The 24828-nt window shown below is 42.6% G+C and overlaps 1 protein-coding gene across 1 annotated transcript in view; it reads right to left on the reverse strand.

The window, feature by feature from the left end:
* Positions 1-24828, reverse strand: part of Nckap5 (NCK associated protein 5) — a 918845-nt gene that overhangs the window by 172792 nt on the left and 721225 nt on the right. The window contains exon 10 of the mRNA XM_036202994.1: positions 20896-21015. Coding sequence (XP_036058887.1) covers positions 20896-21015 — 120 coding nt within the window. The remainder of the gene's footprint in view (positions 1-20895; positions 21016-24828) is intronic.

Consider the following 24828-nt stretch of genomic DNA (forward strand, 5'->3'; position numbering starts at 1 on the left):
TAAATATATTTGAGAATGTATCCAATATCCCAGATTTATTTCATAATTGGCTTTTTGAGTAGCCTCACAAATTGTTAATTTTTGTTGAGAAGCCATTTAAGTTTAGATTTGTACTGATGTCATCATGTTTGCAGAACACTCACTGTCCTTGTCTCGTGGATACAGAGTATACGTTTCCATTTATTCATTTCTTCCTTGCCTGGCTCATTCAATATTTTCTGTTTCATTCATTTAGATCTTACTCATTCCTTATCAGGTCCTATTACTGGGTCTTTTATAGTCCTTATTTACTTTACAAATGGAAATCCTCGTCAGCTACTCTTCCAATTGGTTTTTTATTGATATATAAGAAATGAATTAGTCCTGTGTGGTTTTTAGTATTACTCTACCCTGGTGATTCCATTATTTTTCAAAGTTTCAGAAATTCTTCACACAATTTCTTCCTTGGTCATGAAATTTCTTTTGTTCAGTAATAAGCATTTATGTTTGATATGTTAGATTTACCAATGAAGTTTTAGACCTAGGAATCAACGATAGGCTCCCATCGTGATGTTTCATGCTAATTTTTAATATTCAGTCAACCTTCAACTATTCACACTCTATTGCTTTGCTCAGCACAAACCAAAATCTCAGAAAAAAATTTCTCTAGTTTCTTCCCCAAACTGAACTGCGCATATTGAGACTAGAAGTATTTGAGTAATTTAAGTCACATAACCCGGTACCTGGGTGTAGGAAAATTGGATTAATTTCTAGAATGATCCTTACAATTTCTAACCTAGGCATAATACTAAAGCAGCTTAACCTATGGATTGTGCAAGTGGTTTGAGCTTCTGCACATCACTTCGTCCATTTTCTTATCACATCCGACTAGAGGTGTGGTGTCTCGTGAGTATGCCTGAAATGCACAAAGTCTGTACTATGAAAATACTACTTGTTTTCAATTATATACTCTTAAGAAGTAAGGGACGGTCTGTGACAGTTAGTGTTGTTAGCTTGTCAGGATCTAGAATTACCTGGGAGAAAGGCCTCTGATGGCATCTTTGGGAGCTTATCTTGATTAAATTAACTGAGGTACCCACTATAGGTCGCATCATTCCCTGGTTAGAAACCTGGATGCTCTGAATGGAGAGAGGAGCAGAGCACTACTAAGCATGTCTGCACTTTCTGGTTTCTTCTTCTGAGTGCAGGTCTGTGTGAGCAGCAGCTTCAAGCTTCTACTCCCTTAACTTCTCCACTGTGACTGATAGCACCTTCAACTGTGAGCTGAAATAAACTGTCTCCCTTGAACTGTTTGGTCAGAACACCTTATCACTGCAACAGGAAAGGAAAGTAAGACGTGGTCATATTTCTAGTCTAATAGTATATGAATATATCCAACACTGTAGAAGAAAATTGTCAAGACCTCAGAGAATAGAAGCCACCAAAAGGCAGTAAACTGGGCTCAGGAGATGGCACAGTAGTAGAGTTCTTACTATGTGAGCCTGAAGCCTGAATTCTATCCCAAGATCCATGTGTTTTTAAAAAGCAGGTGAAGTGCTACATGCCTGTGATCCCAGTATGGTGAAGGAGAAGGAGAAGGAGAAGAGGGGGCAGGAGGAGAGAAAGAGAGACAGACAGATGGATCTCTGAGGCTTGGTAACCAGCCAGCCAGATCACTGCATTTCAGGTAAAAGTGAAAGACTCTGCCTCTAAAAACAAGGTGGACAGCATCTGGAAAAATGACACCTGAGGTAGATCTCTAGTATCCATACACATGTGCACACGTGTGTGAAACGGTACACCTATACACTCCTCGAGAAAATCCAATTATTAGGAAAGAATTGGTGCATGAAATCACATGGCTTCTGAATATCAAACATACACAGCGAATCAGCCAGATACTATTGTTCAAAGCATAACTGTATGATTCTGTTTCTATGAAACTCTTGAGAGGGCAAAATGAATCCACAGTGATGGGAAGTGGGTCAGTGATACTCATGGCTGGGAAATGATAGGGACTGCAGAGAAAGTGGATGATCTCCTGAAGCAGAATTTTCCAGAGGCAGGTCTTCTCTATTGTCTGGAAAATAAGCTATGATAGATAGATAAGTGATTTTATTAAGTATATAGCAGGCTAAGTTTAAAGAATAATAAATAAAGATAGATAGATTTATAGATAAATAGACAGATAGCAATTCATCGTCAAATCTGGTGCTCAAAATACCCAGCAGAATTCAAATAAAGAATCCACTTGGAGGCAGCCACCAAGGTTCCTCTTAGAGGTCCAGGAGGCTTCTAACAAAATAACAGAAATGGACAGATAAGATAATATCATCAAACATTGCATTCACAATAGCATTCAGCCATGAAGAGAAAGCTCTGACAGCTAACTGCCTCCACTTCCCCAGTAGGTTTTTTCTGGATGCTGTGAGCACCTGGTTTGAAGATACTTTATACCTGTCTGTATACCCATCCCACATCTATATTTTTCTATTTACTCTTCTATTTTAGTTTGCTATATACATAATAAACTTGGTAGCATATGCCTTTAATCTCACACTTGGTAGGCTGAGGCAGGTGGATCTCTATGAGTTTGAGGCCAGCCTGGTCTACAGAGAGAGTTCCAGGACAGCCAGGGCCACACAGAGAAATCCTGTCTCAAAAACAAAACAAAACAAAACAAAACAATAACAACAACAACAACAAAAAACAAAAAACAAAAACAAAAAACAAAACAAAACAATATGCTATCGCAGATAGTTCTCCAGACCATACAGAACAACACATACATGTAGGATGGGTTTAGTGGTTTTGCTTAACAATAACAAGGACTAGGAAGTTACAAGATATTGTATCATGTTATATGTCCAATACTTTAATATTTCCAGTCTGGACAGAGGGTATTAGCATAATTTAGTCACTAAAATATCCAAGTTTGCAGCTTCGTGAACAATCAGTTGTGGTAATCCTTTTGTATCCACAAAGGGAAGTCATGAGTGTCTCAGATACTCTGCTTTGTTACAGAATTAATGCAATGAGTGTTTTCCTTTTATAGCAATGGACCTCAGCTTTGCATCTGAGGCATGGCTTGCAGAACACCTCTTAATTCTGCTTTCCTCATTTTATGGCAAGTTCTATTGCAACCTTAATGGTAACGGCCCTCTGCACACATCTCATTAGGAGCTTTTCACATTAATTCAAGGATTTCCATGACTGCCTTGAACAGCATCAAATGGCACAGTGAAATATGAATAAAACTTATCCGAAAACATCTGTATGCATTTCATCTCGAAGAACACACACTGGGGTCTACTTTGCAATTCCGATTATCTTTACAACACAAATACACACCTATTGTGCAATAGGATCCCAGTGACAAGATCTTTATTCTCCTTTTCTGGATGTTTAGTATTCCCTGAGGGAAAAACAATCAGAAGATTGAAGCACAGGCTGGAAACTATTCTCTCTTGCAGAGGAACTTGTATTTTGAATTTACAGGGGTGAGCATTCTGGGGACTCAACCTATTTGTTCAGTTTACAGAAAACAGGGTTGAGGGAGAGTATGTGAGATGAAAGTATATTCAGCACAATGTGAATAAATGATGGAGGTCAGTGGTGGCTCAGATCACCTGCATGGCTTCAATATTAATTTAGGATCAATCTCATAATTAAGGAAACCTATGGACAAACTTAAGAATTTTCAGAATACCCAGAAGTAGCAAGAATTTTTTTTCTGTATGTAGGAGCAAACCTGTTGCCCTGGTCACCTGCTCAAAAACTCCATGAGCCAGCCAGAGCTGCCATAGCCACCAGAATCAACAGTTGAATTTGGAGACTTTTCCAGCACATGTGACTACAGCTATCTCCTGTACTCAGTGTTTTAGAAACATTTCTTCTGAGGCACAGAGCAAACCCTATAAGGATATAAACATGCCTATAGAGTACCCCCAAACACAAAAACCTACAAGGATACACTTGGAGCTAAGCATCCCTGTAGAGCACCCCAAACACAAAATTTCCACAAGGACATACTTAGAGCTAAATATCCTGTAGAGTACCCCCAACACAAATTCCCCCATGAAGTCCTGTGCAAGTCGACAGTGAAGAGGAGTCGATTTGACACAGCATGTTTTGGGGCCTGGTGCTCTCTTCCTTCTGGACACAGTTTCAGAAAGATACCCTTACAATGCAACCAGCTCGCCCGCTCTACTCCCTGACCCCAGGCCATCATTCACAGGCTACTCACGACCCAGGAGGAGCTAGAAGAGTGCTGTGTGCTCCTGCTGAAGCATTTCTCCTGCTTCTCTGTTCAGATGAAAATGCAGTTGCAGCAAGAATCTTAGAAGGTCTTATTAATAAAAACAAACCTGGAGCCAGGTATTGGGGTGACCGCTGGAAGATCAGAGAAGCAGAACAAGCCACAGCTTCCTCACCTCGCCAGTTCCTCAGCTAATCCTGTTTCCTCAGACTGGAAGCCTCTGAGTCCTCATCCAGATGGATCTCAGCTGAACTGCTGCTCAAAAGCCTAAAAGTTTAACCAGGCTTAGTTCCTGGTCCGCACACCTTAAATACCTTTCTGCTTTCTGCCATCACTTCCTGGGATTAGAGGTGTGAGTCATCAGGCCTGGTTGTTTTCAGTGTGGCTTTGAACTCACAGAGATCCAGATGGATCTCTGCCTCCAGAAGGCTAGGATTAAAGGCGTGTGTGCCACCATTTTCTGGCCTCTGTATCTAGTGACTGTTCTGTTCTCTGACCCCCGATAAGTTTATTAGGGTGCACAATAGTTTTGGGAACACAATACCACCACAGGCAGTAGTCCAAACAAAAGATTTCAAAAACAGGTACTACATTCCCCAGCCTCATTGTGTTGATGCCAGGCTCCCCAGATTCAGCTCTCTTTGTCCTCCCTAATCTCCACACAGTGAGCCTGAGCCTCCTTAGAGTTCCATGTATGCACTCAGCTTCCTGAATTTAAGCCACTTTCCAAAGGTGCCCAATAGGCTAAAAGCATACTTTGCATGCCAAATTATTTCTTCTTAATTAAAAAAAAAATCAAATTTATTACCAGTTCTAGTTTCGTTTCTGTTGTGACAAATACCCTGTCCCAAAACAACTTTTGTTATTTGTCTTATAATTTCAGGTCACAGCTCATTACTGAAGGACATCAAGGCAGGAACTGAAGGCTAGAATTTTCAGACAGGCCTTCTTGCTATTCCACACAGGATTACTTCTGATCGAGGGACTCACTTCGCAGTCAGAGTGAGGCAAGAACAAGGGAGGACTCTGCTTGCTGGCTGGCAGGCAGGCTTACGCTCAGCTAGCTAGCGATCTTATACAGTTCTGGATCACCTGCCTAGGAATGGTGCTACCTACTGTAGCTGGGTCTTCCACAGCAATTAACAACCAAGAGCTCCCCCAAATACAGGCATGCCCACAGGCAAGGATGATACTAGACAATTCCTAGATTGAGATTCTCTTTCCAGATAATTGTTGGTTGCCTTAAGTTGACCGTTAAAGCTAACCAGTCCTAACATTAACCTGTGCCACAGAACAAAAGGTAGACACTGGCAGCATGGACTTCTACTACTCCAGTCTGACTGCATTGTCTGACCTTGCATGAGACAGGGGTTGATGTAAGTGTTCAATAACAAAGGGTGGGATGGACAATATGGTCTTAAAAGTTGGAATATAATATTCTGTGATTGTATTATTCCTGAGCCTAAGTACATTTATAGGCTAAGTGTTTTGATCACATTACAAGGTTATTAGATTCACATCCTCACTTGAGGACACATCTATTATGTCGACAGTGGTGTTGTCTGTAACAGATTATCAGGACACCAACCAAATATATTTAATTCAATTTGTCCAAAGTATAAGCATATTGGCAAGCCCAAACAGACCCTTAAATGCCTTTTAATTGGCTGATTCACTGAAAGCTCTGGCAACGTCCACTCTTCTGCAGGACTGGGGAAGGGAGAAAGGTGACAATCTGAAATGATGGTCTAGGCAGGCAGGAGGCTCTTCAGGCCGAAAGCAATGACTGGGAAGCCCATTGGCTAAGGGGAAGCAGCAATCTCTCTGGGCTGCGGTCTCCCTCTTCAGTGAAAATCTGGGCCATTGGTAAGGATTCAATGAAGTAAATGAATCTGTTTGCTAAAACAGTGGAGAATGACCTGAAAACAATTACCATAATTTAAAACATAATACATAGGCCGGGTGGTGGGGCGCACGCCTTTAATTCCAGCACTCAGGAGGCAGAGCCAGGTGGATCTTTGTGAGTTCAAGGCCAGCCTGGTCTACAAATCGAGTTCCAGAAAAGGCACAAAGCTACACAGAGAAACCCTGTCTCGAAAAACCAAAAACAAACAAAAACAACAACAAAAAAACCCATAATACATAAATTAATACATAACACACTTTGGTGTAGAAGTGTACTATGTTTGGGTGCATATAGGTATGGGTTTACAAGTCTGTGTTGGTGCATGCATGTGTGTGTGTGTGTGTGTGTGTGTGTGTGTGGTGTGTGTGTGTGTGTGTGTGTGTGTGTGTGTGTGTGTGTGAATACAACCTTAGGTGTCATTTCTCAGTTGCCAACTACCTTGTTTTTGTTGTTGTTCTGTTCTGTTTTTTTTTTTTTTTTTTTTCCCCAGACAGGGTCTGCCACTGGCCTGGAACTCATCAAGTAGGCCAGGCTGGCCAGTCAGTAAGCCCAAAGGATCCTCCTGCCTCTAGGTCACCAGCACTAGGATTACAAGTGTGTGCTACCATACCTGGCTTTTTTCATGTGCCTTCTGGGGATCCAACCCATGTCCTCATGAGACAAGTGTTTTACCATCAGAGTAAATATCCCTCCAGTCCACAGATATTACTGATGCAACTACCAAATATTTCTTTTTAAAACTCCAAGACTGATCCTCATCCTACATGATTTCTGGAAAATGCTGTGAAGCTGCAGTGATAATGAGTCCATGCCAATCTGACAACCAGTCCATGCCAATCTAACCACCAGCCCATGCCAATCTAACCACCAGCCCATGCTAATCTGACAACCAGTCCATACCAATCTGACAACCAGTCCATACCAATCTGACAACCAGTCCATACCAAACTAACCACCAGCCCATGCCAATCTGACCACCAGCGCATGCCAATCTGACAAGCACACTGACTGCTTCTCCAATGAGACCCTTCACGAGTTTTCCAGCTCTGTCCATCCTCCATAGCTTATAGACAAGTACATTACTGGTCCTTCTGTTTTACATGTAAGGTAAAGATGGGGACACATCTCACACTGGACAGAGATGGGGGCACAATAGCACATGGCTGGAGGCAGGAGTGGTGTAGGATCAGGAAGGACACTGTTTCTGGTCACTGGCAATCACAGGGCCTATGACATGTAAGGAAATGACCTTTCCAGTGAGCTTTCATACAGGTAAATGGCCTTTTAGTGTATTCCTGAAAGAATACGTGTGCACACACCTGTGTGTGTGTGTGTGTGTGTGTGTGTGTGTGTGTGTGTGTGTGTGTGTAAGCCAGAGAACCACCCCAAATATCACTTCTCAGGTGCCCTACACGTCTTTTTGATATAGGGTCTCCACACTGGTTGGTTTTGTCTGTCAACTTGACACAACATAGAGTCATCAGAGAGGAGGAGCCTCAACTGAAAAAATACCCGGGTGGGGATTTAGCTCAGTGGAAGAGCGCTTGCTAGCTAGCGCAAGGCCCCGGGTTCGGTCCACAGCTCTGAACAAAGAAAAAAAAAAGAGAAAAAAAAAATACCATCATTAGATCCAGCTGTGAGACATTTTCTTAAATTAGCCTGTTGTAGGTGGTGCCACCCCTGGGCAGGAGGTCCTGGGTTCTACAAGATAGCAGTTCGAGCAAGCCATGGGGAACAAGCTACTAAGTAGCACTCCTCCATGGCCTCTGCATCAGCTCCTGCCTCCAGCTTCCTGCTCTGTTGGAGTTCCTGCCCTGACTTCCCTCAGTGATGAACTTACACTCAGAAGCTTAAGCCTTCCAGCTGACAGTGGAAATCAACCCTTTCCTCCCAAGTTGTTTTTGGTCATGGTGTCTCACCACAGCGATAGAAACCCCGACTATGACAGTATCTCTCTGGTCTGGAGCTGAGGGCCAGGTAAGACCCAGGAATTCACTTGTCTCCTCTGGAGTCATATGTTCACCTGTTTCACAGACCTGGCTTTTTAAAGTTCTGGGCATAGAACTTGGGCCTTTATTCTTGCAAGGCAAGCATTTTACCGAGATACTGTGGTGTCTCCTCTGTCCTGTACTGTTTTAATTGTTCATTTTGAGGTGCCAGGCAGACTTTGGTGATTCACAGATAGTGACCCGTCCAAGGAACAGATCAGTGCTTTAGAGACAGCAATGACTAGCAATATAGACATGTCTCCTGTGCCACAAAAGGGACCCACCAGTTTCATTTGCCCATCCAAGTATTGCCACCAACCATGGAGCATTTGATCTAGGCCTACATGTGGTAGTCAGTGGGAGAGGGGAGTGTTGGTGCTCTTGAGGCCAGCCAGAACTGTTAGAGGCCATAAAGCAAAGCCAACATCACCTTCCCCTCCTGCGAAACACTGGCCTTCTTGTCATGGTTTGGGTTACTTAGCCATTTGGTGCAGGAGTCAGATTTCCCTGGTGTGGCACCTGGGGACAGCAACAGACATCCTGCAACTTCCAGCGCAAGGAATTAGTCTGTTCGGATCTGCATAATCAGATCCCCAGGTAAATGCAGGTAAACATTGCCAGTCCTGGCCCAGTGCTTTCTCTCTCCTGCTTTTCCAAATCCTTACATTTATCCAAAATTCATGAGAATCTAACACTCAATAACAATAACAGTTTTTTTTTTTGTTTTGTTTTTTTAACTAGGGGGAAATTTTAAGGCTTCTATGATAAACATTTACTGCATGAAGTTTACTAAATCCGGGATAATCAGGTTTTCTTCTGTGGCTATGAAAAAAAAATACCTGAATGTTGTACGCTACAAGGTACATATTCTGAATTTACATTTTAGCCACTTAATTTATTATAATATAGTTCTGATTTGTGAAACAGATTTGAATCTTTGTTTAATGTAAAAACCCCAACACTAATTTGGACATAGCACCCTTCCAGGTTTTCAAGTTTTAAATTCAGCCTAACTTGATTCTTCCTTAGATGAAGAGGCAAAACGACTCACTTTTGAAGGTCACAGAGATAGGGAATGAAGCTAGCACAGTCACCCTGCAGGGACTACTTTTTCTACAGTGCTTTATAAGGAAATCTGATGCTGTTGGAACGGCTTGGGGAGGCCAGATAAAACAGAATCAAGACCAAACATCTTTCTAACACCATGGGTGTGATTAAAGTCAGGACCTGGGATCTGTGTGACTATAAACCTCAGGATTAAGATTACCAGGCTGGGGAGATGGCTTGGTGGATAAAGAGCTTGCTACACTTGTATGGGGACAGAAGTTTGGATCCCCAGAGCCCTTGCAAAGGTCCATCAGACTTGGGGCTCATCTCTAATCCCAGTGAATGGGAAGCTTTGACAAGAGACTGCTCCTGAGCAAGCTGGCCAATCACTGAGCTCTGATTTAAACTGAGAGACTGTGCCTCAAGGAATACAGTGTAGAGCGATCAAGGGAGCCTCCCAATGTCAACTTCTGTCCTTTATATGCATATGCACATAAGTGTACCACTCACATGCCACAGAGACACAAAAACAGGGGATTAACACTAAAGTGGAGCATAAACTGCTTTTCAGAACCCAATTAACTCTTCTTAAAAAGGATTTTATTTTAAATTAAGTCTCTCCCTCCCTCCTCTTCCTCTCTATCCCCGCCCCCAGCATGGGGGACATGAGCATATGAGTGAGGGTGTCCATGCTGTCAATGGCTTTGGATCCTCTCGAACCTTAAATTATAAATGCCTGTAAGTCACCTGACATGGATTCTAGGAACTAAACTCAAACTCAAATCCCTCCTTCAAAGTTCAGTTTGTTTCCACCTCCTAGAAGGCTTTCTGCACTGTCTCAGTTTGATGGTTGGAATAAGATGGCCCCAGAGGCTCACAGAATCCTATTTTTAAATGTCTAGTCACCAGGGAGTGGAGCTGCTTGCTCTCTAGGATGTGTGGTCTTGCTAGAGGAAGTGTGTCACTGGGGAGTGGGCTTTGGAGTCTCAAATGCTCAAGGCAGGCCCAGGGCTCTCTCTCTTCCTGCTGACTGACTTCTCCCCAGTCCCCAGACACAGTACCTTAAGGACTGCTCTCATCTTCTCCCCACTGGCCTACACTGCAATCACTTCATCTACGAAGCCATCCCTGTCTGTCTTCTCTCAGACAAGCATCCCACTCCTCCCACAGGTTCACTGGATCATTAATTCACCCAACGGTCATCAAGGCTGACTTCTGTTTATATTACAGGTGGGAGGATTCAAAGATTAATATGGCAAAGTTCTTGTACCTAAGAAAATCAGGTCTAAACCAATCAAGCAGAGGGTAGCAATCCCACACTACCTCCACCTTCCACAGCGGTGCTGACTATCCTAATCAAAGCATAGCATTGAGTCACTTTTCATGAATGAGAGCAGTGCTGACTGTCCTGATCACAGCATTCAGTCAGTGCACATGAACTAGTGAACAGTGCTGACCATCCTGATCACAGCATTCACTTGGTACACATGAATAGGGCTGTTATAAAACCACCTCTCGTTTGCATTAAGATTGAAGTACACCAGGTAAGATGGTTAAAATGCACGCTATGTAAGCATGAGGTCTGGAGCTCAGATCCTTGGGAAGCCAAGTAAATGCTATTTGGCTGTGGTGGCCTACCTGTGATTCCAGCCTCAGAGGGTAGGGGCAGGGTATCTCAAGAGTAAGCTGGGCCAGGTGGTGGTGGTGCATGCTGCAGGCCGCAGGAATATATCATAAGAACTCAGCTGGTTATGGCAAAGTCATACCTGGAGGAATCAGGGAATTCCTCCAGAGGAAGCCAAATCCCAGGGAGTTTTTGGTGTTACTTGGCTTGTTATATATCAGCTGTATTCTGTTATGAAAATCATATGTGCCTTCAGAGTTTTCCCAATTGACTTTTCCCTAAGGAGGGCTAACAGTGTGGACTGATCACTCTCTGGACAAATTCCAGGAATTTGGAGAATAGCCTCAGGAAGGGCTTTCTCTGGAATCAGATATCTCCCTTAGCCACTTTCAAGGACTACAGGAAGCACCGCCCAGGTGGGCGCCCAACTTCCGAGGACTAACAATAACAGCCCATGTGCAAGTCTCCTGACTTAAGTTCCACAAGGAGATACCACCCAGGTGGGCGCCCAACTTCTGAGGACTAACAATGATGACAGTCCATGTGCAAGTCTCCCGACTTAAGTTCCACAAGGAGACACCACCCAGGTGGGCATTCTACTTCCCAGGACTAACAATAGCAGCCCACATACGAGTCTCCTGACTTAAGGTAAATTCCACAAGGGGACACCACCTAGGTCAGGTGGACATTAAGTAAAGCTTTACACAATTTAGCTTGAATTCTCCCTTTATATACCAGGACTTCCAGGGCACGGGATGGAAAAGAGAGAAGAGAAAAGAAAATGGAAGAACTAGATGGGTAAGAACTTGAGAGGAACAAACTGAGATGGGGAAGAACTAGATTGGAGGGCTAGAAGAGAGCACTAGAGGAACGAGATGGAAGATGAGGAAGAGCCAGATGGGGAAAAACAAGATGAGGAAGAGCCAGAGGAGAGAAGAAGATGGGAGAGGAGCTGATAGGGGAAAGAACTAGATAGATGAGAACCTAGAAGGGACAGAACAAGATAAAGGAATGAAGATAGAACCTAGAAGGGACAATAATTAAATATAGAGAGAAATCAGGCAAGAAAGGAGCTAGACATGAGAGCAGAATAGAAGCTGTGTAGAGAGAAAACTATCACAGAATAATAAGATGTATGAAATAAGGAGTTTTATGTACATAGATTCATTTATTTTCATCAAAGATTAATTATCAGCTGGTTGTAGATTCTTCCCAGACCCTGGGAGGGGACTATTGAGGTGCTGGACCCCCATAGTCCCCGATAGGTGCATGCCTGTAATCCCAGCCCTCAGGAAACAGAGGCAGGCAGATCTCTATGAGTTCGAGGCCAGCTTGGTCTATAGAGCTAGTTCTAGGAGAGCTAATGCTGTACAAAGAAACCTTGTCTCCAAAACAAACAAACAAACAAAACAAACAAAAAAGATAAACAAACCAAAACCACCAAAAAAACAAACAAATAAGAGTAAGCTGGTTGTCAAAACTGTCCATATAGTCAATCTCTTTGATAACAAGGCTGAAGAGCAACTGAAGGTGATTTCTGACATCAATTTTGGGTCCACACATGGAAACAAACACATATGCATGCAGATCTGCACACACACTCATCTACAAACAGGCAAACTTACATGCACACACACATGAAAAAAGAAAAAGGATCAGGAGTGTATCAGGTACTTTTCTTTGTTGCTACAACCAAATACCTGACAAACACAACTTGTGCTAACAGTTTGGGAAAGATACAGTCCATCAAGAAAGACAAGACAGCTAGACCACAAGGTAGCTGGGCACACTGCTTCCTCACTCAAGAGGTTCCCAGGAAACAGACAGGAAGTTGCCAGGATGCAAAACCTCAAGAGCACTGCCCCTCTACAAACACGACAATGTCCATTTCACCCACAGAGGCTCTACAACCTTCCCAAAGGGCATTACCCACTGGGGACCATGTGTTCAAATACGTGAGTCTGGGGGACACATTTCATATCCATACAACAATGCGGGCGGAAGGATAGAATGCATTTTGTAACATACTTGAGAGTATCATTCAGCACAGGCTGGGATTTAGGGGGTGAGATGTAGATGCTGAGGGAGGAGGGGAAAAGAGCTAATGAGGTGCACACAGATTCAGAAGGAGGGCCAGGAAGAGGTGGGTGCAGACTCCGTACTGCATTTGCACAAGATGGTCCTCTGGCTTCCAGCTAAACTTTCCCCTATCTACTTGGGCTCACTCCAAGGCAAGGCTTCCTCCTGCAGACCTTCTGTAGAACCTTTTAACCTGTCTTTATTCTGCCACTGAAGCACCCCACGGGCTTCAACACATCACTCTGCTACAGGTTTCATCCTGGAGCACAGGCTCTGGGAGAAAGAAATGCCTTCCTTAAATCCTTGACATTCACATACTTTCTTGTTTGTTATATAATTTTTATTTAAAGATTAAAAAAAATTACTTCTGCGAGTGTGTGTGTGTGTGTGTGTGTGTGTGTGTGTGTGTGTGTGTAGTTGCCTTCAGAAGCTAGAAGACATCATCAGATCCCTTGGAGCTAGAATTATAGGTTGCAAATTACCCAATGGGAGTGCTGGGAACTAAACCTGGGTCCTCAGCAAGAGTAATACATTGCTGTCAAATATTATTTTAGCTAGGCAAAGATGTGTTGCATTTGTTTTGCTGCAGAATGTTACTTTAACAGTGTAAAGGGATGCTACTTTGTTTTTGCTGCACTTGTTTAACAATGTAAGGATGTGTGCTTAATTATGTAAAGATATGTTGCATCTGTTTCATCTTGCCTGCCTAAGGCACCTGATCGGTCTAATAAAGAGCTGAATGGCCAATAGCTAGGCAGAGAAAGAATAGGTGGGGCTGACAGACAGGATAAATAGGAGGAGAAATCTGGGCTCAAGAAGGAGATGAGAGGAAGAACAAGAGGAGGAGGAGAGAAGGAGGTATGCACCTGGGCAAGAAGCCAGCCAGACATGGAGAAACAGTGAAAGTAAGATGTACAGAAGGAAGAAAGGCAAAAAGCCCAGAGGCACAAGGCAGATAAAGAGAAGCAGGTTAAAAGAGCTAGCCAGAGATGAGCTTAAGCTAGGCCAAGCATTCAAAGTAAGTCTCTGTGTCATGATTTGGGAGCTGGTTGTTGGCACCAAAGACAAAGCCTGGTTCAGGCCATAATTGCTGATCCACCTCTCTAGCCCTTGTTATATCACCTTACTTCAAACCTCATTTCCTAGTAGAAAATACAGAAGATGTAATCCACACAAATCATTAGCTAGAGGATCTGGGTGATTGTGCAATAGCAAATGGCTGTTACTGTTTAAACAAAATAGAGAAAACCTAGCATCTTTAATTAAATGGGTGATTAATTTGTTACCATTTTTTTTCCAGAGGTGAGGACCGAACCCAGGGGCTCTACCACTGAGCTAAATCCCCAACCCCAATTTGTTACCATTTTTAAATAATTAGAAAATTTCCAAATTGCTTTATGTCAAGTACATTTAAATTGTAAATTAAAATTTTCAAATTTTCAAAAGTGTAATCTAGGCAGATATTCTTTGTATGGTTCCTAGGCTTTTCTCCTATATGAACTATCCATATATTTTGTCAGTTTTGAGATGGGTTAATTTTGCTACCAAGATCATAAAGTTGTCATTCAACATTAAATCATTGCTATTTTATAACATGTTTTGCTGAAATAATACTGAAATCTGACACTTTACTATCTAATTTGGTGTCTCTGTAGGTCATAAAATTATCAAGATATTGATATGTGTGGTTTCTTAAGAGAACAAAGAAAGGTGACATTGTTGGGATGGGCTGGGATGACGTAGCACTGGGACCAAAGAAGTGACAGAGAGAGAGGGGCAGGTGAAGGAAAACCTACCATGTTCTCCATGGAGTGAAAGTATTTATGGCCTGGGGTTGGGGGAGAAAAAAAAAATGGTACTATCAAGGGCGAAGCAGTTCTATTAAGAGTCTTGGCTGCAGTGGGGGAAAACCACTTTCTGTCCTAACCCTGAAGATCCTTTCTCATCGTCTCTATTGGTTCTCTCTTGATCCATGTTGTCATCTCGTCATTGAAAGTCTGACCCTGCAGGAGCTGTGTGATCCTTCAGTGTCCCTTATCTCACAGAAAGGCCATTTTTGGTCCTCTGATAAGTTAATATCCTTCTGGTGCTGAGTGTGTGAGAGAGTATCCCTGACGGACACTCTCCATATGTTTTCACATCTGACTGGCACTCATAATGGCACCGCAGAGCCCTCTGATGCTGCTGAATGGCAGATTCACTGCCAGCAGCTATACCGCCATTTCCACATCTCTAAACTGCCAGGAAGCTGTGCCCCCATCACCCCGAGGATCTTTCTAAATTAGATATCAGAGTTGCAGGGCAGGGTGGAGGATGCCTCTGTAGCTGGCATTCAAGTAGCCAAGGAACAGAGTTGATTGATTCCAGAAACTCATAATGAAAACTGATGTTGGCAGAGCGGGGGTCAGGAGGTGCTCTCAACTCTGGGCCTTTCCTGCTTCTTCTGTAGATTCCTTCTTGCTCAAGAAAGGGCTCGCCCACTCTACTTGTTGAGTTTCAGGCCAAGGAGAGACCTTGTCTCAGTAAAGATGGTAGATAAGGACAGCTGAGATTATCCTTTGGCTGCCATCTATGCCTGTAGACACACACACACACACACACACACACACACACACACACACACACACACACACACCAGAGTTCCTTTATTTATTCAAAAGTTCTCTAAAGGGAGAGAACCAAAGGGAGGCCAGGCTGGGTAATGATGGAATGGATTTCATTAGCTTTTCCCACTGAATCTTCCCCCTGTCAATCACAGCTGTGTGACTTAGCCTTTCTGTGGCTGTATCCCCACTTGTACAATGAGGTCAATAGTAGGTCTTCTCTCATAGGATTGTAAGAGATCAGATTGGCAAAGGCTCTACATTTTGCAGCATATGATGTAATATGGTGATCTCTGCATGTTTGTTCAGTCACATTTTGTTAGAACCAAAGATGGCTTCTTGCTTATAGACATTAGCGTTGGCATCTTCCTTTAGAGCTGTTTGAGGATCTGGCATGTAGCTCAATGGTAGAATGCTTATCCCATGCATGCAGCCCAAGCCAATACTGCTTTCCTTAATAAATGAACGACCAAACAAATAAGGAAACTGACAAACATTTGAAGAGCAGTTCACATGCAGAATCACCTACATTTAACATAATTCACTATCACCTGGAATTTTATTATAGTTAGACACCAATATTTAATATGATCCTAAACCCTTTGGTGCTATTTGCCTTTGTAGAGGAGTTGTAAACACTTAGATTTGTTTTACAGAAATAATTCACTGATACCTACCATAGTTCACTGGATAATATAGTTTATATAAAATTATAATATTAATTATTAAAACCCTTTTTTGGGCAGCTCTGTCACAATACATAATATAGAGAGGTCAGAGAACAGCTTGGGAAAACCAATTCTCTTTTCTACTATGTGTGTTCTAGGGATTAAAGCCAGGTTGTCAGGCTATGCCATCTTGCCAGCCCCACATTATTAAGTTTGGAATTCCATAATTCCAAGTTACTGAAATAACTCATTCTTGGTGAACTTCCAACCCAATTGGTAAGAGCTCTACCGTAGCTGCCAGCAGTTATGAAGTAGACAGTGTTCAGTGTGACTTATAAGAAGAAACAGTGACCAATGCATCATCTAGCTTTGGCTATTTACAGATTAGACAGGATTCATTGAGATTCTGGCACCTGACACAACAACCTTAGGATCTTATTTTCTATGCCAGCTTTTTGGTTCTTTACAATTTAGTGTGAATTCTTATCTGAGTCGAAGAGGGTCTCCTGAACCTTACTACCATCTCTACTCCCTGAGAAATCACTGCCCAAACTGGAATCAAGAGGAAGTTCACTACCAAGCTCCGCATTTTAGTTTTTAGGTTAGTGCTCACCAGCCTTGACAGGGGACAGAGGTAATGTTCAGTGGTTGATGTGTTTTTGTTTTGTTTGTGACATTGAGTGTCACTATGTTGCCTAAGATGCCCCTGATCTGGTATTAGTGATTCTCCTGCCTCAGCCTCCTGACTGCTGTGACTAAAGGCAGGCACCACTGTTCCTGGTTTCCCTGCTCTATTTGTAAGTTACTAGAACCTGTCAGCTAATTCTTAGATCCACCCTTATTTGTTTTTAAATTGGCTGTGACTTACAAATGCTTTTCCCCTGTTAATTATAATTTACCCATCTAATCTATGATCTAATGATCTAACCATCATCTAATCATCATATTTTTCTATTGCAGTTTAGGTGGCTACTTCAAATGGTTAAGAATCACTGAGCTGTCCTCTACAGAGGAAAACCTAAACAGTTTTCTAAACCATCAAGAAGAGGACTTGATATCCATGGGTAGGACTTCCTCCCAAGTCCACAGGGAGCAGCTGTAGGGTCTGTAGTTTTACAGCCAAGTGCATACAGTTTGTTGTGCGCCATCTGTGACTTTCTCACAGAGCCTGGACAGACTCACCACAGCCACATCGGATCTCAGGCATCCATATAAAATGAGAAAATTTCAAAAAGGAGAGAGCACAAAGTTCCCTCACATTTATGCAAAGCATCCTCCCAACTCTCAGGATGGATTTACCACTCATTCATTATCCTATTCAACAAATAATTACCAAGTGTCAGTAGGTGAAAAGCAAGCTCAGGCAGTTTTTCTTTTATCTCCGTGGTGAGTTCGTGTTCTTGCTTAGTCCCAAAAGCGACATCAGAAAACTAATTTGTGAGTGAAATAGTGACTAGACCAACCGCAAATCCAACTTCTTCCTGAGTGTCCCCATTATCATGGGGAAGTCCAATCAGGAACTCGATGCATCCAGTCACCTCACATCTGCAGTGAAGAATAATTAATGTATGTGTGCTCTGTGCTCAGCTAGACTCTTATAAAAAGGCCAAGGAGCAAACCAATGGAATGGTGATGCCCACAGTGGTCTGGGTCCTCCCACATCAGTTAAGGCGATCAAGACAATCCACCAGACTTACCCATAGGCCAACCTGATCTAGATTGTCCCTCATTGAGACCCTGTTCCCAACTAATTCTAAGTTCTATCTAGTTAACAATTAACACTAACCATCTCAGTAGTCATAGTCTATCATTGTTCTTCGTGGTTCACTTAACAGCCTGTGATGGCTGAGTTTTTGTCAATTCGCCATAAACCTAGACACACCTGGGAAGATGGGATCATAATTGAGAAAATGCTTCCATAGCTTGGTTGGTCTCAAGGCAAATCTGTGGGGGTATTGTCATGATTAATGAGTGATACAGGAGGGCCAACCTCACTGTGGGCTGGTGGTCCTGGGTACTAATCGAAAGCTGAGCAAGCCATGAGGAGCAAGCAGCAAATGAGGTTCCTCCTGGCCTCTTCTTCGTCTCAGTCACAGTCCACCATCATGGGAAGTCAGAGCAGAGACTCAAGGCAGGAACTTGACAGTGGACCGCACCTGAGAGGTGAAATGAACCCTTCCATTCCCAGGCTGTTTTTGGACCCGGTCCTTATCACAACAACAGGAAAGCAAACTAAGACACAGCCTACCATTAGCAAGGCTTAGTTTCAGCAGAATGGCTCAGGGAAGTGACAATCTTTTGGTGAAACATGCAAACTTTGATAACTAAAAACACCCTGAGGGCTGTGGATAGCCGGATCATCTGCCCTGGCCACTTAAATATGCATGCCAGAAATCTGTGGGCCAGTGCAAATGGGGTACTGTATTCAGCCCATGTTTACTCTATAAATCAACTATCAGCATTTATAAACAGGGACTGCAGACCCTTAAACACTGCTCCAGAAGAGCCTTGAGTTAGAACAAGCAAAACAGAAAAATTCACGAGCAGGCAACAGCTGTTAAAGGTAATTACAATATCGGATCTTGATTGTAAAACCACAAAAGAAATGGAGCTTTTCACAAATTCAAGATTCCCTGATGACAAACACTGATGGTGGTCGGGTCCAGGAAACAAAATGGAGACACACAACTCCTCTCTATGGCCTGCCAACAACCTTTGAGTCATAAATCATAAATTATGTTCCAGCAGATAAAGCAGAGAGGAAATTAATTTCTGAGATGAGATCTACTTTGTAAGAGCGCTTTTCCAAAGCACTCTTCTATTTTAATTTGGGGGTGGGGTTAACTTTTGATACTGTTTTACTAACTCTGTTTCTTTCTATGAACTGCAACTTCTCATCATTCCTCAGAGGAGTACTAAGATGTTCATGCCAAAATTCAGAGGGTGGATGAGGAACTCAATTGTTGAGAAAATATTTCAAGGAGAATTTCCTATGATGTGGTAATGTCCTACTCAGATACTGTCCAATATAGTGGCTACCAGTTTAGCCATCCAAGATTGTGGAGCATAGGAAGCTAACTTTAGCTTAATGTAGTGTGTGTGTGTGTGTGTGTGTGTGTGTGTGTGTGTGTGTGTGTGTGTAGGCCACCAATTGTCAGGTGGCATTCTTGAGGTTGCCATCACCTTTTGAGAACAAGTCTCTTTATTGGCCCACACCTTACTGGGTAACTCACTATGTTGGCTTGTCTGTGAGCTCTGGGGTTCTTCCCTATTTTTATTTCCCTTATGCTGGAATCACAAATGTGTCTCACAACCATTTTTATTTTATTGTTATGGGGATTCTAATGCCAGTTCCCCATGATTGCAAACAATTGCTTCATACCCTGAACCATCTCCCCAGTGTTTCATGTAAAATTTTCAAGTAGGAATTTAAATAGCCCCCCATAGAGAGTGGCTCTGGGGCTGGAAAGCACCATCTCAATGATCAAAAGGCTCCTGGTACCTTCAATCTTAGTCAGACCCAGCAACTTGTGAGTCACTTTTCACAACTGTAGACGCCCCTGTGAAACCATACCCCAGTCTTTGACAGAAGAGGCCAGAAAAGCTCTGAGCAGAGCTCATGGGAACCAGCCTGAGTAAATGTGTGTGGTAACAGGAGCAGAAGGGTGAGGAAGAGCGAAGGTCAACCCTTTACCCTCCTGTGCCAATTCCTGTGTTCCCTGCCGTGTGGCATTTCTCTCCTGTTCTGTCACTGTTGGCTTCAAAACGAAACAGATGACTTGACTTTCCAGAACTTTGCAAGCCAGGAAGGTACTAAGAGCAGACAGAGTGCAGGGAGATCTTTCACACCGCGGCCCAGTAGAGACTCTGAGGCACAACCCAGGACGCGCAGTGAGAGGAGCCAAGCTGCACAGACAGCATCAGGTTGCAAAAATCCCAGCTGCAATTTGGGTCACAGTGAGCTTGAAGTAAAGATGCATGCTCCAGCATTTCATAAAATGTCCATGCTTGTCAAAGATGCTCCCCAAAGCCATTATTTCTCAACTCTATACCATGGTTCGTTCCACTTAGTTTATTGGAGAATACATCCTGAGCCCTCTGTATGGGTGTGCACACATGCATGTGTAGTGTGTGTGTGTGTGTGTGTGTGTGTGTGTGTGTGTGTGTGTGTGTGTCTGTGTGTGTCTGTGTGTGTGTGTCTGTGTGTGTTCATGTGTGTGAACATGTGCACTTGGGTGTAGAGGTCAGCCTGAGTTTTTGTTCCTTAGGACACTATCCTCTTGTTTTTAGAGACAGGGTCTCTCATTTTTACCTGGGACTCACCAATTTGGCTCAACTGGCTGGGCAAAGATCCAGCTATCTCTGCCTCTCCAGCACTGGAATTCGAAACACAGGCCACCACACCTGGTTTTTTAAATGTAGATTCTAGGGATTAAACTTGGGTCCTGATGCTCAAGTGCTTTACTGACTGGGTCTGTGGCATCTCTCCAGCCCCCACAACACTGTCTGAACTTCCTTTTTCCTGTGTGCTCTTCCTTAGAGCTGTTCTCTGTAAGGATGTAACTTTCAAAAGTTGGGAATTTGAGAGACACTCACTTTTAATGATACCACCTGAGATAGCGAGGCATTGGGATTTTGGTGCAATGTACCTTACCCCTGGGGAGGCCAGCAAGCTTTGAATGCAAGCAACTTCCCGTCAAGAACATTTCAGCAGCAAAGGCCATTTTCCGCATAAACACATACCTGGAGGAAGACATCAGAAGCTGGTCTGACTCGCTGTTGGAACAGGATGCTAAGCGCTCGGTTCTGTTGTTCCAAGTCAAACACTCTGGTTTTCAACTTTACACACTCCTCCCTCAGATCCTACAACAAACACATCAAGAGGGAAAAGCAAGTCTGACTGAAAGATGTCTTTGCATATTATAGCCGTATTTTATATGATACTTCAGACACATTAGGAAAAAAATACCATTCTATTCTTCAACGAACCTAGAAAAGTAAGTCATGAAAACAGTTTTTTCCACAGACTATTGTCTGATGGAATTGTGTTCAGGGAAGACCAATTGTACAAAAATAAATAAATAAAGCACCTAGAAATCAGAAATGCATTAATGCAGTCCACTATTTTTGAAGGCAGTAAATCTTAGTGATATAAAGTCAATTTATGTTTCTACCTATATATTATGTTTTTTCGCTGTCTTCATAAAAGCAATCATAAAGCACAAACCATAAAGACAACAATATTTTTACAACGAATAAAGAACTGATGAACTAAAGGAACTAGCACTTTAAATGGAACCTTCTGGGGTCATTTAGGGAAAGGAGTAGAGATCCTCATCATTATGACTCACACAGTCATAGATGCATTTAGTGGGAAGGGATAACTCTGAATGAAGGTGTGTGTGTGCGCGCGCATGCACGTGTATTTTCATGTCTATGCAAGATATACATATGCAGATACACAAACACATGTGTGATCATAGTCTAGGGAAATGACAACCTTGGGAGTTGTTCCTTAGGTGCCATCCACTTCAGTTATGAGAGTTCTTGCGCATGCATGTGTGTGGCTGTGTGAGTATGTATGTGTGTGGAGGGTGTCCTGTTCTATAACTATTTACCTTACTCTTTTGAGATAAGGTATCTCACTGAACAAGGAGCCATGATGCCCACCAGCAACCCCCAGTGATGCTTCTGCAGAGCCCCCACAGCTCTGGGGTTACAGACACAGTTATGCCTAACTGTTTATACAGTCTTAAGGATTAAACCTAGGTCCTCTTGCTTGAGAAGCAAGTACTTTTAACCACTGAGCCACCTCACTAGCCCCAACTTGTGTGTGTGTGTGTGTGTGTGTGTGTGTGTGTGTGTACCTAGTTTTCTAGAGGCTCAGGAAACTTGGTTAGAGGAATAATACTTTAGATCATTGCTTGACAAAGCACATAAACAAAAACTCAGAAGACTTCATTAAGTTAAAGGAATAGTCTTAAAGGTGTTTTTTTATTTTTTATTTTTTAGAGGGGGGGTAATTGTTGTTGTTGTTTTTAGACAGGTATGCCACTGGCTTGAACTTTGCTTAGCAGTCTAGGCAGGCTGTCTAGCAAGCCTTAGGAATCCCTGTTTCCCCATCCTCAGTGCTGGGATTACAAGTGTGCACCACCTTGCCTGCCTTCTTGACATGAGTTTGGGGGTTAAAGTTCCTTAGACTTGTAAGGCAAGCACTCCAACAACTAAGCCAGCTCCCCAGCCACAAGTGAAAGCCTTTAAGGTACCACTATACTTTGCTCATCCTCCATGCAGCAGACTGATGTTGTCTGGGCCACTTGGGTCTCAGTCCCAGGGAGGGAGCAGTTAGTTATTCCTTCCGTGCCACTGTTGGGAGCAACTACTTTAAGCAGTTCAAGCTCCTCCAAGACCTTTCCCACAGCTCATGGTTGGGGAGCTGCTGGGGAGGTCCTTCGGGGACTCCCCCATGGGGCTGGGATAGCAGTCCTTGTGGGAGTTCAGGACTCCCTCTTTGGGAGGATTCAAACATAAAGCTCAGATTCAATGCTCCCCAAATCTGGCCTCTTCCTACATTTCAAGCTCCACCCACTGTTGCCTTCTAGACCAATTTGCCAACTTGCTGAAATCTAGTTTAAATGTCCCTTCTTGGACACCTTATCTGGCACCCATTGTGACTGTTCTCTCGTTTAGACCCCACCAAGCCCTCATTGCCTTTGCTGCAACACTGAGCATAACACATTTTTATATTGCCTTCATCTTCCCTGCTGTGGACCTCTCTTGTCAGCTAACTGACATATATACATATATATACACACACATAAGCAGAAAATCCACAATGCAAGCACAGTGCTTTTTTTCACTCTCTTACTCTGTCTTTTAATGTACAACCACATACAGTAGGAGCTTCATAGATGCTTGTGTTTGTTGTAACTGTTAGAGGTGATGATGCTGTTAAAATCTCCTAGTGACCTGTGTGACAAAGAGAGTTCAGGTTTGTCAGCAAATCCAGTGCGTGGATCTCTGTTCCCTGATGTGGACTGTAATGGGCTTATTTAGGCCCTGAATTGTAGGGAGGGCAGCAGGAAGCATTGTTGTCCAGAACTCAGGGGTGACCAACCTTTACTCAAAGTCTTTGCATAAGTGTGTATGATGGGTGTGTGTGCACGCGCGCGTGCATATGAGCTTGCAGCATACACACACCACATCATATGTATGGAGGTGAGATGTGTATGTATGTAATGAGTATGTGTGGATACAGTATGTATGGAGGTGAGATGTATGTGCATGTCTGTGTAGATGTGGATGCATGTATGCTACAGTATGTATGTGGCATTGGCTATGCCAGAGGAGCAGCAGATGGCAATTTACTTCAAGAGATCGACCCACCAGTAAACAAAGCCCTGATGGGTAAATCTCAGATAGGCAAGGTCCCAAGACCACAGACTCCAGAACATCTTTTGCTTCTGCTGTGCTTTCACATATTTGCTGCTGCCATCTTTCTCTGCTATCTGGTATGGTGTGAATGGGTATGGGGAGATCCCCAATGCCTGTAATGCAGTGTGTTTATCTCATGGAAACATCCTGTTCTACTGGGCATTTTGACCTGTGGATTATTATGAAGATGATTTCTTCCTAAGCTGTACTGTCTAACTGATAATAATGTTAGTTTAAATAGACTTTTGATGATTAAAAATAAAACAAGAAAGTATACACAGCTAGAACATATAAGTTTCTATTGAGGAGCCATATAGACTGTGACTTAGGTTAATCATTAAGAAAAACAACTGAGTCCCAGTAGCCCAGCTAGTTTAAATCTTTTAACTTAATGTTGGAAGATATGTTCATAGGTTTCAGAGTGCATCATACCTGAAACAAAGCTTTGAAAATAACTTAGAGTTAGACGAAGATGTTTTTGTCAAATAGCTTTGAAGTGAAAAACCCAAGAAGAGAATCTAAAAATAAAAATCTATGTGTTTTAGAAAGGCACACAGTTGAACACGCAACTCTTTTAAGGTCAGGGGACAAGAACAAAACAACCCAATTATCATTAGCTGACCTGCCTTTCTTGTTAGGATTGGTTGATGAGCAAAGGTGATGATTAATTCCTTACACCCATTTCTGCCCTCAGTCTCTTCATATAAAAAACTATCGATGAGTGAGTATATACCCTAAAGATTTAAGGTAGAACTGACTGAATCTTTTGCACATATAAAAGTTTAGATTTGCGATTCCTTTAAGATTCCTTATAGGATTACCTTTCAAGGTATGTAATGAAGTGATTGGTCCTTTCTTTTTAACTGCAAAATGCCCCCTGCCAGTAAAAGAATTTCTTGCTTGCCTATAGTGTTAATCTATAACAAGTTGCTTGGACATTCGTATGTGGGCTCTTGGGATAATTTTTTTCACTTGTAATACGTAACATGTTTAATCATACAACAGATATGGAAAACATTCTGTTTTTTTTATTTATTTATTTATTTTTGCTTTTATTCATTGTTACCATTCACTTGAGAAACAGATATAACCACATTGTAATCTTTATATGCCTGAAAGATTTTTCTGGGGTATATAAGGTGTAAGGGAAAGAATAATGGGAGAGTTAAAAGGAAAACATTAAGAATGAGAGAGTTAGAAAGAAAATATCAAGAGAGGGTTAGAAGGAAAACATCAAGAATA

Source organism: Onychomys torridus, chromosome 11 (genome assembly GCF_903995425.1).
Source record: "Onychomys torridus chromosome 11, mOncTor1.1, whole genome shotgun sequence".
Classification (NCBI taxonomy): Eukaryota; Metazoa; Chordata; class Mammalia; order Rodentia; family Cricetidae; genus Onychomys; species Onychomys torridus.